General features: G+C 35.8%; 1 protein-coding gene across 1 annotated transcript in view; it reads right to left on the bottom strand.

Annotated features, from left to right (window-relative positions):
• LOC135081587 (venom protease-like) overlaps positions 1 to 16,341 on the bottom strand; it is a 29,376-nt gene extending 13,035 nt beyond the window's left edge. The window contains exons 1-2 of the mRNA XM_063976331.1: positions 16,232 to 16,341; positions 12,900 to 13,000 (exon numbers count right to left, since the gene is read on the bottom strand). Of these exons, the coding sequence (XP_063832401.1) occupies positions 12,900 to 13,000; positions 16,232 to 16,292 (162 nt within the window). The 5' untranslated portion in view covers positions 16,293 to 16,341. The remainder of the gene's footprint in view (positions 1 to 12,899; positions 13,001 to 16,231) is intronic.
• Positions 16,342 to 17,787: the final 1,446 nt, after the last annotated feature.

Genomic DNA, 17,787 nt, shown 5'->3' with positions numbered 1-17,787 from the left:
AAAGGCCTCTCCTAAGGTTTTCCATAATGAATGCGTACTTACCTACATACGTACCTCATTACATATAAGTAGATTAATTAATTTTTCACTAGACAGCAACCCTAACAACGTAAGAAGAGTTCAGAGGCACGCGATAGAAAGAGACAAAACTTGTAGGTGAATAAAATTGTAGGTACGTAGTGCTGTGCGAGCTGAATTCCACTGTATCGCGTCGTAGCAAGACTCGCATTTATTTAAATCGTCTTGCGGAGTAATCCTTCTGTACCTGTACTATTACTTATTCTGTGCTCGTACCATGGTACTCAGTGCGCGTTGTGACAAACGACGCCCGCCAATCGCCATACAGAATGCGATAATTGAGAATGTTACTAGGTATGCAAAATCACTTGAAACCTATGTTACAGTTAAGCTTTTACATTTACAAATACATTAGTTTTTATTTAATTCAAAAATACCCAGTAGTTATGATTTTATAGGCATTCAAAGTTCGCTTAAATATTGAGTCCCGCCGACGGTCACGTGACCCCGTGTGACGTACATTCACAGCGTCCGCTCACTAGAAAACGGATATAAACATACCTACTTAATTTTTTTTTTGTAAATACAAACTTATTATACATATTAACACCCAGACCCATCACAGAAATTAAAATTGAACCAAACCCAAACTTGATGCGATTGTGTCGTTTTATTACGAATTACCTTCCAGCTCCATCATTAGACCCCGATTACTATATAGAATTAAAATACTCATCAATACAAAACGAACGAGCCCAAATTCGATGCATTTAAGTCGTTTTATTATAGAGTTCCTATGGCCACCTTCCAGCTCCATCATCAAATCAGCTCCATGTCATCATAATATTGCATGGTCATCCAAATCACATGTGTTTCCGAAATTTCAGCTTAATCGGTTGCCTGGAAGTGGGTCTTAATTCAGCTTGCAAGATTCCACCCATACAAATATGAGCCAGTCACTGTAATATGACGTCACGCGCATAAAATGGCGGGACGGCCGCGGCTCGCACTTTTAAAATTCAATATCTTGGAAACTAATTGACGTATCGAAATAATTCTTTCACGTGTATTTTTTATTTTTAACAGAGAAAAACAAAATTAGTGAACATTCTTCATTAAGCGACAGTCGCTATTGCAAGACATTTCATAATATTTATCAACTCGGCGAACAGACTTTAGTGCAGAGCCCCGATTACGGTAACTTTTAACGTCTACAATCCAGACACGCTTCTCGATTCTGCGATACGATTGGTCGTTCAACAGCGTACGTCAGCTGTTTTGACCAATCGTATCGCAGAATCGAGAAGCGTGTCTGGATTGTAGACGTTAAAAGTTACCGTAATCGGGGCTCTGGTGACGAACCTTTTCATTCCGCGACTGTACAATCTGACTGCGACATAGAGATGTGCTGAGTCAGACTGACACGAGTATTACGAGTAATGACTTGAATACCTAGCAGGTACCATCACGAATATACAAAATAATGTAGGAACTAAAACTTCAGCTAAACGCTAAACCAACGCGAACGAGTGTAGGTCGCATCGGCGATATCGATCACTACGGTCTGCGCGAGCATAGGTCAATGACAGGACGCGCGTCCTGTCATTGGTCGCTATGATTATGGCCAGGCTGGTCGCCACTCCATACAAAATAAGTTAGGTTGACTTTTGTCGTCAACATTGCAACAAAACATACAATCCTAAAAAATTAACAAGTATCCGCTCTACATTGAATTTTAAAGATATGATAACATTTTAATTTGGTCGCATTATACGAATGAACGAAGGTCGAGTTAACTGTTTTTATGTTGGTATTTTGCGATTTGTCAATTTGTTTGTGTGCGTAGCGTCTACGTATTTTCTAAATTATGTTTATTTTACTTGTAAAGTTGTAAATTACATGATTTATGGACAATTTATATTTATAATGAAAAGATGTGAGACATGGGGGTGTGAAATTTGTGGCGTGAGAGTAAGTGGCTTGAGGGAAATGTAACCTAATAATAATATGGCTGGTACATTTTCAGCCAAATTGGAGCTTATAAGGTTGACTAGCGGCCGCCCGCGACTTCGTACGCGTGGATCCCGTTTTACCCCCTTCCCGCTTTTCTGTTGACATTTTTCCTGAATTTTCTTTGCTATAAACCTCACGGAGCCCGAGACCTTTCCAACGAATGTAAAACCGTGGAAATCGGTTCGTGCGTTCTGGAGTTATAGCGTCAGGGAGGAAAACCCGACTTATTTTTATATCTATATATATAAAAATGAAACCCGTTTTCCGTTGTCACGACATAACATGAAAACGGCTTGACCGATTTGGCTGATTTTTTTTTTGTAGTTTTCTAATACTCTGTACAAGGTTTTTACGGAAAAAAATATAAAGAAAATCTCTACGCTAAGGCGGTACGAAGTTCGCCGGGTCAGCTAGTAGTAGATAAATTGGCATGTTGACATGATAAATTTTAGTAGTTCGTAAGTAACTGTGGCTTCGTACGCGTAGATCCCGTTTTACCCCCTTCATCTATCTTACGCGGTTTAGATTTTTTCATACAAATGTTTTTTCCCGCTAACTCTCGTTCCCGTAGGAATTTTGCAATATCCTGTTGTAACTAAGCTTTAAGTTTACTAAGGTACCTGCATGCCAAATTTCAAGCGTCTAACTTAATCGGTTTAGATTTTTCATACAAAAGGATTTTCCCGCTAATTCCCGTTCCCGTGGGAATTTCGTAAATTCCTTTCTTAGTGCACCTCTAAGGTACTCAAGCTACGTCCCTTCCAAATTTCAAGTGCCTACGTGTAGCCGTTTAGGCTGTGCGTTGATATTGTAAGTCAGTCAGTTTCTCCTTTTATATATTTAGATTTGTCTAATTGCGATCTAAAATGACAAACCTACTGTCTTATTTGCAGGTATTCTAAATTTTGAACTATAAATTCCTGATTTAAGTTTTTTGTTGCAGCCTCCAAAGGACCAAAAATCGACCTAGTCGACAGCCCGAAAATGAAAAGCATAGTATTCCTGCCAAAATAGTTGACTTTCATTAAATAAATATTCACTAATATTTAAAACTATTTATTTAAAAAAAGTAGGCAATATTCATTCACAGCATCATCAGAAGAGAAATTTTAGATTATGTTATTCATTTATTTCGTTGCTGTATTGGATTATATTGCCTCGTTTCATCACTAGAGTACCTATCAATATTTTTGACAATAATACCGAACAAATCGATATCAAAAATCGATGTATCGATTGATGTCCAATCAAATCGAGTTCGATGTATCTGTTACGGTTAATGTGATAAATTGAAAACTATTAATAATAACCGGTTATTATGAATAATTACCGACAGTCACGGTAAAAGTGATTATTTAATAATTCAACCTTAGTACTAACAAATTTCATAAAAGAGAACAACATCTTGTGTACGTGCTTGTGTACAGCCAAACTTTTAAATGTTTTGATATTATAATATTAATATAATTTGGCATAATGAGTTTGGAATGTTTCTTGCATAATATTACTTTTCCATGATGCCTATAACATAATGTTTTGATTTAAAGTGAAAAATAGGTTAAGGTGCGGCGTATAATTTAGTTTAATACACACATAAATGACCTCATATTAATCAAATTTACCAAATCATGCGGTAATTATTCATAATAAGCGGCGATTATTCATAATTTTCACATTTATCACTTTGACCGTAACATATCGATTAATGTTCAATTGGGTATGGTACCTCACTAGTTTTCTATCACGTTGGTACCCTTGTTGGTTTCTTAGGTTGGTAGAAAAAGTCAACCTAACTTTGAAAACTGCTAGCTAGGGAGTGCTGACTCTTACTATTACGTGCTCTGTGAGCCTCTGTGATTATGGCCCCGCCCGGACTGACAAGTCAGTGGCCGCGGGCATAAAGCTAAAGATAAAAATGGAGGCCACACTTGGAACAAAAACTTGAGTCAAATACCTGCTTATCTCTATCTCGCTCTCTGTGGGCCGACCTCTCTTTTTAGTGTGGACCGTAGTATTGCTATCTCCTTATTTAAATCTCCTAGTAAATTCTTCGAAATAGCCAATTCACTAACCAAATCAGAAGTTAAACAAATAAATAATTAAATATTTGAACTACGATTACCTAGTTAAATTAAAAATCACAAAATTGTCGGCCGTTTAGGCTAAATGTGTTGGCGAATCAGGGAATTACAATCCCAATTCCTGGGGAATGCCGGTACCATGTGGCAACATCGGCCCAATCCGGCCCATCATGGCGGTTGTTTACTATTTTGTTTACTATGCAGTTAATTTCGTTTGAGATTTTTTACAGGACCTAATCATTGTTTTATCACAAGAAATGGTGCAAAATTTTGTAGTGCGTGGTTGCGGTAGTACGTGGTGCTGGAAGTGACTTAAGATTCCACGCGTAAGTGTTTATTTCGTGATTTCCGACATTGGATCATTGTAAACATATTTCTTTGTATTTTCACAGTAATTTCGTCCTAAAACGTTTTACCAGTATTTACACTTATTATTTAATTATACCTATATACAGGGTGACTTTGTTATCAGTATCCGAATTTTTTTAATAAGCTCGTTAGAACAATTTGACAATACAACTTTATCGTAATTATTTTTAATTGTGGTATTTTTCGCAAAAAAAAATATTGAAAGTCTAATTCGCGGGTGCCCATATCTTAAGTTTTAAAGGTTATTGCTTATTTTCGCTCACCATTATGTCTATTAAGCTTTGCAGTTAACTGTGTGTACATCTTTTTCCATGAACGAAGCAAATTTTTCACGTGAGTCAATTTGGGAACCGCGCATAGCGGATGAAAATAATTAAATATGGAGAAAAAAGTTTTGTTTTCTTTACGTAAATCAATTAAGTTACTGATTCTGAGTCGATCCTGAAAATTTGGATACTGATACAAAAATCATCCTGTATAGAATATAGAAATAAAGATTTTACATTGAGTTTCATTGACTTTAAGCAAATTTATATTTTTTGTTTATTTAGAAAGAGAGAGTCTGCCCACATAGAGCGAGATAGTGATACATAGGTTGTGCTTCAAGTAGGTATTCGGAGTGTGGCCTCCATTTTTATCTATAGCTTCATGGCCGCGGGAAGGACGCGGGGCGGGGCGGGAAACGACAGCCGGCGCTTTACTCTCTGGCAGTTCAAGCGTTCACACAAAGGAAGCGGTCGCAGAGCGATCCAGGAGCGGGAATGTTAGTTATATTTTTAACTTATTACAAATACGCAGATTCATCATGAAAACGACTGAAAAACTTATTGATTTAGTAAAACCACATCCGTGTCTTTATAATACCAAAGACAGACATTATAGACACACGTATAAAAAGGATATGATTTGGGAAAAAATATCAAAGGCTTTAAATCAAAGTTGTAAGTACTTTTTATCTATTATTATTTGTTATTATTAATTCTTTGTTAATCGTACCTAATCCAAATCCGTCCGTAACTGTTAAACGTTACGTTACGTTTACGTATAATAGGTACGTTTTGGCTTTCATAATCTAAGGCTGGGTTGCACCATCTTACTTTAACTTTGACAAACGTCAAAAATCTGTCTATTTGTGAATCGTAAAATAAATGTCTTTAAAACAATTGTTTTTTGTGAAATTAAAGTCCTTTGAATACGTAGAATTTGCACTGTTTTCATTATTTTTTGTATCACAACACCACTACTCGACGCGATTTTTCTTGTTTTGATTGGCAGCGCCTCGCGTGGTAAGAAAAAGAACTAAATATTTCAATTTGCCGCCGCATTTTGTAAACGGCGCCGCGGCGATTGAATTGGCTATCAAATGTGGCATATTATAAAGTGCCAAGGCAATTTATACGTCTTTGCCTTCGGCATTTCTTCTTACGCTGGATCTTACGCTACCGACCTTCCGCAAAAGATGTCGCAACTGGCTCTTCAAGAGCAATCTCTGGCACTGGCTAATTATAAGTTCACATATCAATTTGTAATTTTAGGAAATTGTAATTTTAAGTATAAATTAATATTTATTTACTTATGTATATCTTGGCTATGGCAGAATAACAGGGTTTGTGGGTCTCCTGCAATCACTGAGTCATAGACCTTTTTGTCTCTTATGATTTTTGTATCTGTGAAAAACTGTAAATGAAACCTGTTTTGAGACAAATAAATACTTTCTATTCTATTCTATTCTATTTCATAGAACGGCGAGCGTTTATGAACTGACGACGCCGTTTGTAAAATGCGGAATCATACAATTTGCCTGCGATAGATACTTAGATGATTAAATATACCTACTCATCTCATCAACAGCCCTTTACAGTCCACTGCTGGACTATGAGCCTCCTCCACTATAGTGGAGGGTTTTGCCATAATCTCCACGCTTGGCAGGCGGGTTGTAAATATACCTACATATTTGATTATTGATTGATGATTGATATTATGAAATTTAACTTTAGAAGGACGGATTTGGATTAAAACTTAGATTAGGATTAAAGAAAATCGGCATAAAGGAATCTCCGGTTATCAAATAATATCTATCTGTAAAATAATATGAATCTATTGTTACAGGTGATGAGACGAAAGCTAAGTGGAAGAACCTTAAAGACTCTTACGTAAAATATAAAAAAGACATAAAGGATACCACGGGTCAAAAAAGAAAATATCTAAATTGGACTTGGGCTCCATATTTGTCATTTCTAGATTGCATTCCAGAACGTAAAGTGACGTCATCCGATATTTTGAAACCGGCTGAAACTCAAGCCGATGATTTTCAGATGGATGAAACTTTATCACTTGATATGCTGCATGAGCCGCTGCAAAGGCCCGAATCGCCACACACTGCCCTTTCAGAAACATCTACTACGAGCCTACTTGAGACACTGCCGACACCGCCAATTTCTTTACCTTCTGCATCCAAAAAGATCAAACCGCCTAAAAACGACATGGATAAGGTACTAAACTATTTAAAAAATAAGAGAAAAAAGGATGCAGTCGATTTGTTATTTAGCAGTTACGCAGAAAGTTTTAAAAAACTGAAATTAAGAACTCAAGCTGAGGTCAAATTGAAAATGGCACAGATTTTCATTGAAGCTGAACTTAAAGATCTAGACTCAGAAAATGAAGTTGCAGAAGCAATGGATGCTTCTAACCTAACTTCACGCGGACAATTGAATTTTGAATGCCCACTCCAGTTTAAAAAAGAAATGTGAATTGTGAAGTGATGAAGAATCTTATTTAAGTTGACGGTGCAGCGGTGTTATGTTAAACATTTAAAAGTTAATCATTTGTTTCTTTTATCATTTTACTCTGTCACACTGTTTATGGACCTATAAAAAGTGTTTTTAAAGGTCCATGCTATCAAACTGTGTATTTGTGGAGTTTAGTGTACCTAATTTAAGTTTTAGTTAATAAAAATAACAGAAAAAAGATACAGACGATTTTTATTTAGCAGTTGAATGCAGAAAGTTTGAAAAAACTGATTTATGATAAGAACTCAAGCAGCTTTTTAGCCAGTTACTTGTTATTGGATAGGATATCTCAAAAAAAAAATCCGATGTATGGAACGTGTATAATACTTATTAAAAAAAATATAAAAGTGGGGTGCAAAGAGCGTAAAAAACATTTTTAACTTATATTTCGATTTTCGTTCCTCCCATTACTTGGTACAAAATGCAGATTTTTTAAACAATTCAATACTATACCTGAGTTGCACCACCAAATTTTAACCGTAACTACATAATAATATTATAACGATAACCGGTAAAGTAAGATGTTTCAACTCAGCCTTAGCTAGTTTTTTTTAGATGCTGAATTTTAACGGTGGACATACTTAAGGATTTTATAGTGAAGTGACGTAATCGATTGTTTAGTTAAATGTTAACATTTTCCTAATGCTCAAAGGACAAAGTTCGTGAAGTCTGTAAACAAGTATCCTACTTATTTTAAAATCCAATTCGCATGCAAATGCAGTATGTTAGCCTAGAAATGTATTGGTAGTATTGGCACCTTAGACGCGCCGTCGAGGCGCCTTCAGCACAATAAGGGTCTGACTGAACACACATGAACTCAGCTTTTGATTCAATAATAAGTTTTAATTGTTTTCAATAAGGCTTCAAAAGCCTCTTTTACATTTATGTAGGTGCAATAGCTATAAAACCTGTCATTACTTTTCGGATGTTTAAGACTAAGTTTGTTAGAAATTGGACTACCCATTTAAATGCAATTTCAGCTATCCTTTATAATAATTATTATGGTTTTAATTCATGGTGGTTGATGTATTTTGCATTCAGTATTTATTTAATTTAACCTCGGATGAAACTAATCTAAACATCTACATATTCTGTGCCTAAACTGAATTCTTCCATGAAAAAATAGTAATGTAATATTTTATTAATAATATTAAATTGATTTTAATACTCGTATGGTCTTGTGCTATTTGTGTGATATTTTGACGTAACGTGATATTTTTTACAGGATTATAATATAATAATTTATATTTACCGATAAACAAGTGTCGAGTGTGTCTGGGTCCTAAGTTGATAGTAGGCACCAACTTAGGCAATAGAATCGGACTTATCTCCAATTTATTGCGAAGGAATCGCTCAAGATTACCTTAAAGTCGAATGAAGCTGTTAACTTTTTGTTTTATTTTTACGATATGGAGACGCCTACCTCCCAACTACACGGCTCCATATGGACATGTGAAAGTATAAAAGGTTTGTTGATTAAGTTATTTAAACGCAAACAAAAGTATTTATGTGTTATTATTACAATGACTTTTTGTTAAGTATTTCAACTCGTGTTATTTCTATGTGATGACGATGTGATGCCCCCATTGGGCATTATAATTTACATTCATCATCATCATTATCATCCACAGGACGTCTATTGCTGAACATATGCCTCCCCCAATGATTTCCACAATAGCCGGTTGGTGGCGGCCTGCATCCAGCTCCTTCCCGCTACCTTTACGAGGTCGTCGGACCACCTTGTGACAATGTGACAATTTACATTGTTTTACACTAATTTACAAGATAATGGTTGGTTGGGCATTATTTAAATTGATAAATAATAATTATTAACACAACAATATCTTTACTCATTGTCTGTCTGGTTATCTGTAATAGTTCATATCTAAGTAACTAGATGGCGTTACAGTAGATTGTGTAGTTTTCTACATCGCGGTATCGAAGTTTTTTACCCTGCCCGACGGGACGGGACAAAACACCGTTGTTGTGATTGTATCGCAAAGGATATTATTTCTTAAATTGAGACCATGAAAATCATCTTCTGACGCATTAGGTCACGGCATAAGTTAAGAAACAAATAAGTAAATATGAAAGATTCAAAATTGTTTATCACCTCAATGTCTATTAAATACCACGGTATTTAATTAACTAAACACGTTTAGTGGCAATTAAAAATCACTTTCATTTATTACCAAAAATTTCGCCAAATTCATTACGGTATAACAATTGAAAACTGCCTACGTCTATTAGCACGTATTGTAATATTTATTGCCAATAATTCAAACTAACAATAAACTTGAATGAAGTTGTAACTTTAGTTATACGTTTTTACGACACAGTCTCACCGTTTTCGTGAGCGAAAATGCAAATCGAACTAGCTACGCCCACTTAGGCGCCAGTTCTTAATTATTGTTGTATGGCGTAGTGTTGGGATGGTAGCGCATTTTCTTACATAACTTTTCAATTCCTATCATTGGAGGTCCGAAAATATTTCTCATACAATTTGATACCATAATGATCATTCTTCATAAAAAATGTAAAACCTACATATTTAAAAACATAATCATTGATATTCATAATATCACTAATCATACACTTAGTTTTTACTAATATTTGTTGTCATATATTTTTCTATACTAATGATCGAAACTCATAATCATTCGAATAAATAACTATAACATTCATAAATGTGATGTATCCTAATATTTGTTTTCATAAAATTATTACTTATAAGTGTATTTATCGGTATCCTTCCGTTTGGCCAAATTACTTTTCGCCAAATTTCACTTCGCAAACAACTTATCGCCAAAGTTTCATTTCCCAAATGAACTTTTAGCAACTGTACTTTTCGCAACTAATTCATTTGGTCAAATTATCATTTGGCAAAATTTTACTTGGCAAATGTTTATATAGCAAATGTTTTATTTTGCCAAATATTATATCCCAAATAATTTGTTTGGTCAAATTGACACTTCACATACTTACCCACCGTTACCCACAAATCAAAGCATAAGGCAGATGATCATGGTTTTCACAAGAATTTTATGTAAAACAAAGAGATTGCAGAAAATAGTATTGTTGCAGAAAGTAGGTATCGCAGAAAATAGTAGGTTAGGTTAGGTTAGAACAGTGACCCTTACTTAACGCGCGAAGGCGAGCGAAGCGTGCCGCGGCAGCGGCCGCCGAGCGCTAGAATCACCTCTATTGTTTAATGAATCATTTGGAAATTTCGATAAAAAGAATGAAATATGAAAATTAATTTAGAACAAATTTTATATTATCTACCCACTAAACAAAATAATAACCACAAGCTAATTTGTAGTCCATTCTATGCGACAATCAAATTATTTTGTAAATAGTTTATCGTGAAATATTTTGCCAAATGAAACATTTGGCAAAACATACTTTGCCAAACAATAATTTGCTAAACAATAATATGCCAAAAACGACATTTGCATAGGCATAGGCAATATTTTGTGCCACAAAACTAACGTGACAGAAACGAATCGCTGCAAAACCGACTCCACGTAGTCTTGTCTGCCCTACCCCTAGAGTGTAATTTAAAAGCCGGAGGCGCGGAGGTAGGGCAGCCCTCGCCCGCTGTAACGAGGCTCAGGCGCCCGGGTGAGCTGGAGCGGCTGAGGCTGGTCGCCGAGGCGCCGAAGGCGCCGATGGCGATCCAAAAAGCCGAAGCTGCGGAAGCAAGCGTAGGTGCCTGAGCCTCGTTACGCAAGGGCGGAAGGGCTGCACATCCCGCAGCGCCGGAGACGAGGAGATAGGTACCAATGCATGCTGCATGCTTGCTTTCATGCTGCATGCTCTGCATGCTTATTTACTTAATTAAATTATATATGATTTTTTTAAAGATACGAGTATGTCTGTTATAAAGTTAATTATTCTGAACAACAACATTATGAGTTGAAGTATGTTCTTAGTAACAACAACATTATTAATTAAAACAATATGATCAATGAATGTTATGAAGAAAAAAGATCTGAAAATAAAAATTATGTATTTTAAATGGTTCTTGGCAGTAACGGTATTGATAAAAAAATTATGATTACTAACTGTTATGAGCTCCGTTGGTAGTAATAAAAATGTATGAATAAAAAAAGTATGAAAAATAAAATTATGAAGAGAGATTATTATGAACACAAATCGGTAGTAAGACAAAGAATAGGATTTAGAATTTTATGTGAGCCAATATAGAACCTGTTGGGATACATGCCGCTCTAAATTATATCGATGAACATTATACTTCGGCAAAATATTAAGCAAAAAAAAATCATATTATTTACTGTTCATGGTTGCCCTGATTCAGGGCGAACGAAAATTTTCGTAAATGCGGGTAATTTTAAATAACGCACTGTAATGCCAAATTTTTACTGTTTAAAACTCAAGATTACCAGTGTCTTTATTTTTTTAAACCAAGGCAACAAATAGTGTTATGTATTTATTATTATTCTACGAGTATGTCAATGATAGGTAATCGATTTCAATGGTAGTTAATAGGATTGTAATTTTTCTCTGGTTTTGAAACCAAAATGTTTGTGTAAAGAGAATGGCACAGATCCCACCCACACTATGTTTTGAGCGAATGTAGGTTACGCACCGTCGATAAAGAAAATTGTCGACATTTAGCCAACTCTAGTCTGATCTACAGGATTGCAATCGATTTTGACAAACTATATTAATTGCTTGAAGTAGCCGGTGGCGATTATATTGAGTTTGAAAGGTTATATCAGGTTAGTTAGTACTATAAAGTACATAAGCAAGGTGCGGTAGAGAAGGGACATTTTGTGGGACGGCCTGTTAAGACACATTATTTATATTATTATCAAGGACTAGATACCTAGTATTTAACTTTAAATAAATTATATTATTTACTTCTTTAACTTGTCTTACAGCTTAATCGGTACGAAGTACCTGAATTATTTTATGTAAATAGGAAGGCCATAGAGGGCACTTAGAAGAATAACGCCTCCCAAAGAAGAGGTTGTATTGCCATTTATTAATAAAAAAATAAGAATAACTCTATTATGAAAACACAATATTTGAGTTCATGGGTCTTCAGCTTAAAGACGTAACTTATGATAATCCGAATAATCACCACTTTCGTGAGGTCATTGTCAATTGAATACGTATGACCCTAATAAAATTCAATATTTTCCGTGGCGATTGAATAAAGCATAGAATTATTCCTTCCTTGCGAGTTGTGTTTTGTGTTTTTTACTTTAATGTCACAAAAAAGACACGAATGTAGGTATTGAAATTGAAAATAACACAAATACCTTTAGTAATTAGAACTATTCACACAGTTGTGTACAGAGACAGTGGTAGTATACAGTCAGGGTCAAATAGTTCGTGTCACCCAAAGTAGCCAAAAAATTCGGATCAGATTCGGATTGTGTTATCAACTTTTTGGTCACTTTGGGTGTCACGGACGGACTATTTGACGCTGATTATTTATTATCTACCTTCTTTTGCAAATGTCACTCCGTTAGACGTAGCAAAGCTACTTCTAAGTCCTCGTCGCTCTCCACTCATACCCAAACGCCAAGAACTGGGGCGACAAATTGTTATGTCCACATAACTGGCCCATAAGGAGAGATATAAAAAACTTTATTACCTGATTTGCATTCATTTCGACGAAGCGCTTGGCTCTTCCACTGCCGATGTGGATGCCACCGGCAGAGAGCACCTCCTCCCACGCGGGGTCCATAAATTGCGCTGCGAACAAAAGTGTGGTCACCCTGGAGCTTTGGGACACCATAAAATACAAGATATCAAACTACAATACCGCAGAGATGGTTTTATATGCGAAATGCAAATTGGAAACTCATAACGTTGGGTATTAGAGACAAAATGCGTCAACTATTCTTGGAATAGGAATATTTGCTTGGTGAAGGTTCTATTTTATTGAGAATATGGGTTTAGGGTCATTCTACAGCGAAATGGCTTGATCGACGATAGCTTAAGAAAATCATGGTAACGGGACTATTGCCACATTCTCGCTTCTATTACTGCAACTCCTGTGTCTACAGGATCTAATTTATTTTAGTAAGTAGGTGCCCATAGTATTCGATAATTATTAATCAGTTATTAATGTCAATATTTATTTCAAACTTACATGCCCACTAGTACATAAGGCGAATTTAATACCATTAAAATTCTCCTGCAGTTAACCTTAGGGTCAAACTGAGAATTAGTATTAACCTGAACTATCGACCGATAAAAATCCTCTTCGTAAGAAGAATCGACCATTCCATAACGGAACTGGGGCCTAGAAAGTGTATAAAAACATTGTCGTCTTCTAATCAACGAGTAGAAGTGAACCGATATGCAAATTGAAGCTACAAAGTAGGGGACTGGACCTTGCCCCTGTTTCAGACAACAGCTGCGCGTACGCAGCGTATCTTCTTGCGATTGCAAACGACATTACGTTTCATTGCTGTTGACCGATTTAGTCAAAACAATGTTGATAAGCTGTACCTACTGAATAATATCTTAGGCTGAGTTGCACCACCTAATTTTGACCGTAACTATAACGATAACCGGTGTTTTTTGTATGGAGTTTGATAGATTTTTGACGTTTGTCAAAGTTAAAGTAAGATGGTGCAACCCAGCCTTAGTGTTTAGTATAAGCTAGCTGATTCGGCGAACTTACCGTCTATGTTTATGAGAAATAATGTAGGATTTTAATGCTGGAAGAATTTCTCGGTCAAGCATTTTCGGAGCTTATTTAGTACGAACAAACAATCGGTATAATAAATGTTAGTGTGCAGACGAAGGTATTTATTTGTTACTCCTAGATTTTGACTGAAACTTTATAATGGGAAAGATCATAGGTAGGTATTTATATCAGCAACAAGCTATTTATTCAACAAACCTGATTATTGCTTTTGAAGAAAAATAGGGTAAGTCCAGGATAGATGCCCCACTTTTTGAAACAGCTCTGTAACTCAGTCAGTAAGTTTTTATAAACAATTTGACCTTAGTATCTGTAAACTTTGGTCTTTCGTCTATGATATTACTATAATTATTTTAGTTTAAGTTATACCGATTCTGAGTAAATACCATTTTAATTGACCTCTAAAAAGTGGGATAGACGCCTAATGTGGGGGATAGAAGACTCACTGTACAATTGCTTCAAAGGATAGATGCCTGATGCAGGGATAGATGACTCGTTAATACAGTTTTTGAATTCTAAGGATCAAATGCATTTTAAAATCAAACAAGCCTAGTATTATTATTTAAGTGTTTGTTATTGAATGAATTAAAAATGAAATTTAATATTTTTATTAAAAATAATACAAAGAACATCCACCCGAAAAACATAACCCTCCTTCTAGCGCAGTCGGGTAAAAAGGTAATTGGATCAGAAGGGCTATTTTATTACTTACCTAAGGTTAGCCGTACTACATTCTTTTTTTCTTCTTACTTGCTACCAGTGACAAAAAGAGCAGGTTAGGATAGATGCCCCTAGGTGCATGGGACATGGCCCTAAGGGCATCTATACCCAAAAAAAATTAGGCAACTATCCTTTTAGTATAGGATAGGTGCCTTTTTTAATAAAAAATATAATAACACTAAAAATCGAATTAAACATAGCTATCCCGTATAATTCATAAGATAGTCTATCAAATTATATAAAAAACTGCTTCATTTTACAGCTGACAAGAAAATTATCCATTAAAAGATACTTACCAATATTATTTCGACGCTCGCTAAGGTCTGGCCGCGGAAGATTTTTGCTATCACTGGCTAAACGAACGCACTCTTTGATGGTTTGCGAGGCGAAAAGTGGTACGGGGAGGTCCCTTTCTATTATACGTACTATAACTTTAGGCTAAGTTGCTTGTAACATAGTGTACTTAAAATCGTGGCACCTATCCCACTGGGGCATGTATCCTGGAATTACCTATTAATGTAAATTCCTCCAGTTATGCCAATCATAGTTGTTCTAATTGAAATCAAATCAAAAGGGACTTATAAATTGCAAATTTTCTGTAACTAGGTACCTAAATCAAATACTTATTCCTCTCACTCATGAAACAATGTTGGTAAATAAAGGATGATGGGCATATTGGGCGTTAAACCAACAGAAACAAAAAGTATACTAAATTAAAGCTTAATACTAGTACTTCATTTCATAGTACGACAACAATCCTGAAATACGCGGGGATACGGAGATAGAGGTCGTTGAATATGCAAAGTTTCCATAGTATTTCACATCACATTAGGGTAATAAAAATAGTATTAGGTCAATTAGATTGCTTTTATCGATCATATTGAGAGTATTGTATCATATATTACTATCGATTCTATCGATTTAGTAAGTATGTATACCAAATAAATCATAATCGATTATTCGATTGCAATAATCGATTATATTGCTGAAAATAAGGAATTGAATTAACAATCAAATGATAGTAATGATGGTAATCAATAAAATCGATTAATCGAATTGTTAATCGATAAATCGTTATTTGGCAATATCGATTAATAATCGATCCATGATCAATTATGCGACAACACTACAACTTAACTGGTAGAAATCCCATTGAAACATGACTGTGTTCATGTCATTTCTCTAAATGGTACCTACGAGTAGGTATGGTCCTACACTTATAATGTAGAACATGGTTTAAAATACCATTTGTTGGACATAATAATGGATAAATAACTTAATGTATTTAAAATGTAAGTAGATAAGTATATTAATTAAAAATATTTTTTGTTTGCGCAATAAAGCACCTATTACTATTACACATTATGTCAGTTTCCAAGCAAACCCGGGAGTTTTTGGTAGTTATTTATATGAAAATATATTTCTGATATTAAGTCCTAACAAATAATAGTAGTTACATTTCTGTTGGTTTTACGCCCAGATTCCATAGAAAAGTGCCCATCATCCTTTCATTCATCACTCATAAAAATGTAACTAATGCACAAACTTACACTGAAAGCCATCTCCCTGAACCCCAACCACAGTCACACAAAGCACCAACACCAGCAGCATCGTCGGCTCCTCAACTCGATCTGTGAGGCCACGCGGACCACCGGATGCTGATAAACTAATCCGCAGGATGTTCACGACTGATAACTTCGCTGAAATCATGAAAAATGCCCGGCCCGCATGCTGTGCGAATATTTATGGCATTTTGGCAAATAGTTTTCTGATTATTTAGTTGGAAGGTTTTCCTTATTTACTGTCCCTGCACCTTGCTTTTTTATAACTACGAGTATGTACCTAAGCCCTTACCTACATGGACTTAATACCGACGCATCCCTAATCTAATGACTTTAGAAGTAAGACTTTGACTAATCTGTTCCTTGTCTTGTTCCCAAAAGTAATCTACTAAGCGCTTTGGGCACTTTTACATGTCCCAAATTGCTTTTTTTATAACTATGTACCTACTAAGCTTTTTCACGGCACTAAATAAATATGCATCCCAATTGACTTCAGATGTAATACTTTACTCATCTGTTCCTTGCCTTGTTCCTAAGAATTATCTAACTAAGTCCTTTGGGCACTTGTACATGTCCCAAATTAACTCAGCCCTACACTGGTACTATAGTAAGGTACTATAGTTATATAGGTATTCACTTAAAAGGAATATTGAAAGGTTTCGTGCCTTTACACAATAATTTTAGCAGGATTTCCTACTTCAACTCCAATACTTTGATTCCTTTTTTGCAATATTTTACAGCCACTAAGCTCGAGGTCCCATTGTAAGCTTTGTAAAAGTAAAGGTTACGGTTAAATTACTGGCAGTCACATTGTTTTCAGTGCCTGCCGCCATATTAGTAGCTAGTAGCATATTATATTTTATGGTCCTTTGCAACGCAGCCTTAAGCGCGACCTTGGCGCAGGCGCAGCATTGCGTCGCATTCTTGAAGCATTGTTTAGGCTAAGTTAGTATGGTAATGCTATAGCCTAACTTGAACAGTATCAGCATGCATGTATGTGGAATGGACTATCGTCTGCGGTGTTTTCGGACCGATACGACCTGCAAGCTTTCAAGAAGAGAGCGTATCTTCACCGTAAAGGCCGGCAACGCAGGTGATCCGTCTGCTCGTTTGCCTCCTGTCATAAAAAAAGAATAAAGAAAAAAATGTATTTAACGCATGCAATGCATAACACACTAGTTACTCGCAACTTGGCCAAAATTTATTGCAACAAAGATTGAGCTGGCTTAGTGTTAGTTGTCTTCATATTAATAAGTCCGAATACGGAATCTCAAAACTTCAGTTCACCTCGATAATTAGCTTAAGTACCTAAAGTCTTTATAAAGGGACAGTTTCCCTGCGTGATCGAATCAGAAATGAGGAGATCCGAAGGAGAACCAGAGTGACTGACATAGCCCGCAGAATAGCTAAAATCAAGTGGCAGTGGGCGGGGCACATAGCTCGTAGAGCTGATGGCCACTGGGACAGGAAACTTCTTGATAATGACCACGAGCCGGAAGACGTAGCGTGGGCAGGCCTCCCACTAGGTGGACCGATGATCTTTC

Source organism: Ostrinia nubilalis, chromosome 20 (genome assembly GCF_963855985.1).
Source record: "Ostrinia nubilalis chromosome 20, ilOstNubi1.1, whole genome shotgun sequence".
NCBI classification, from domain to species: Eukaryota; Metazoa; Arthropoda; class Insecta; order Lepidoptera; family Crambidae; genus Ostrinia; species Ostrinia nubilalis.
This window is presented reverse-complemented; position numbering and strand designations above follow the sequence as displayed.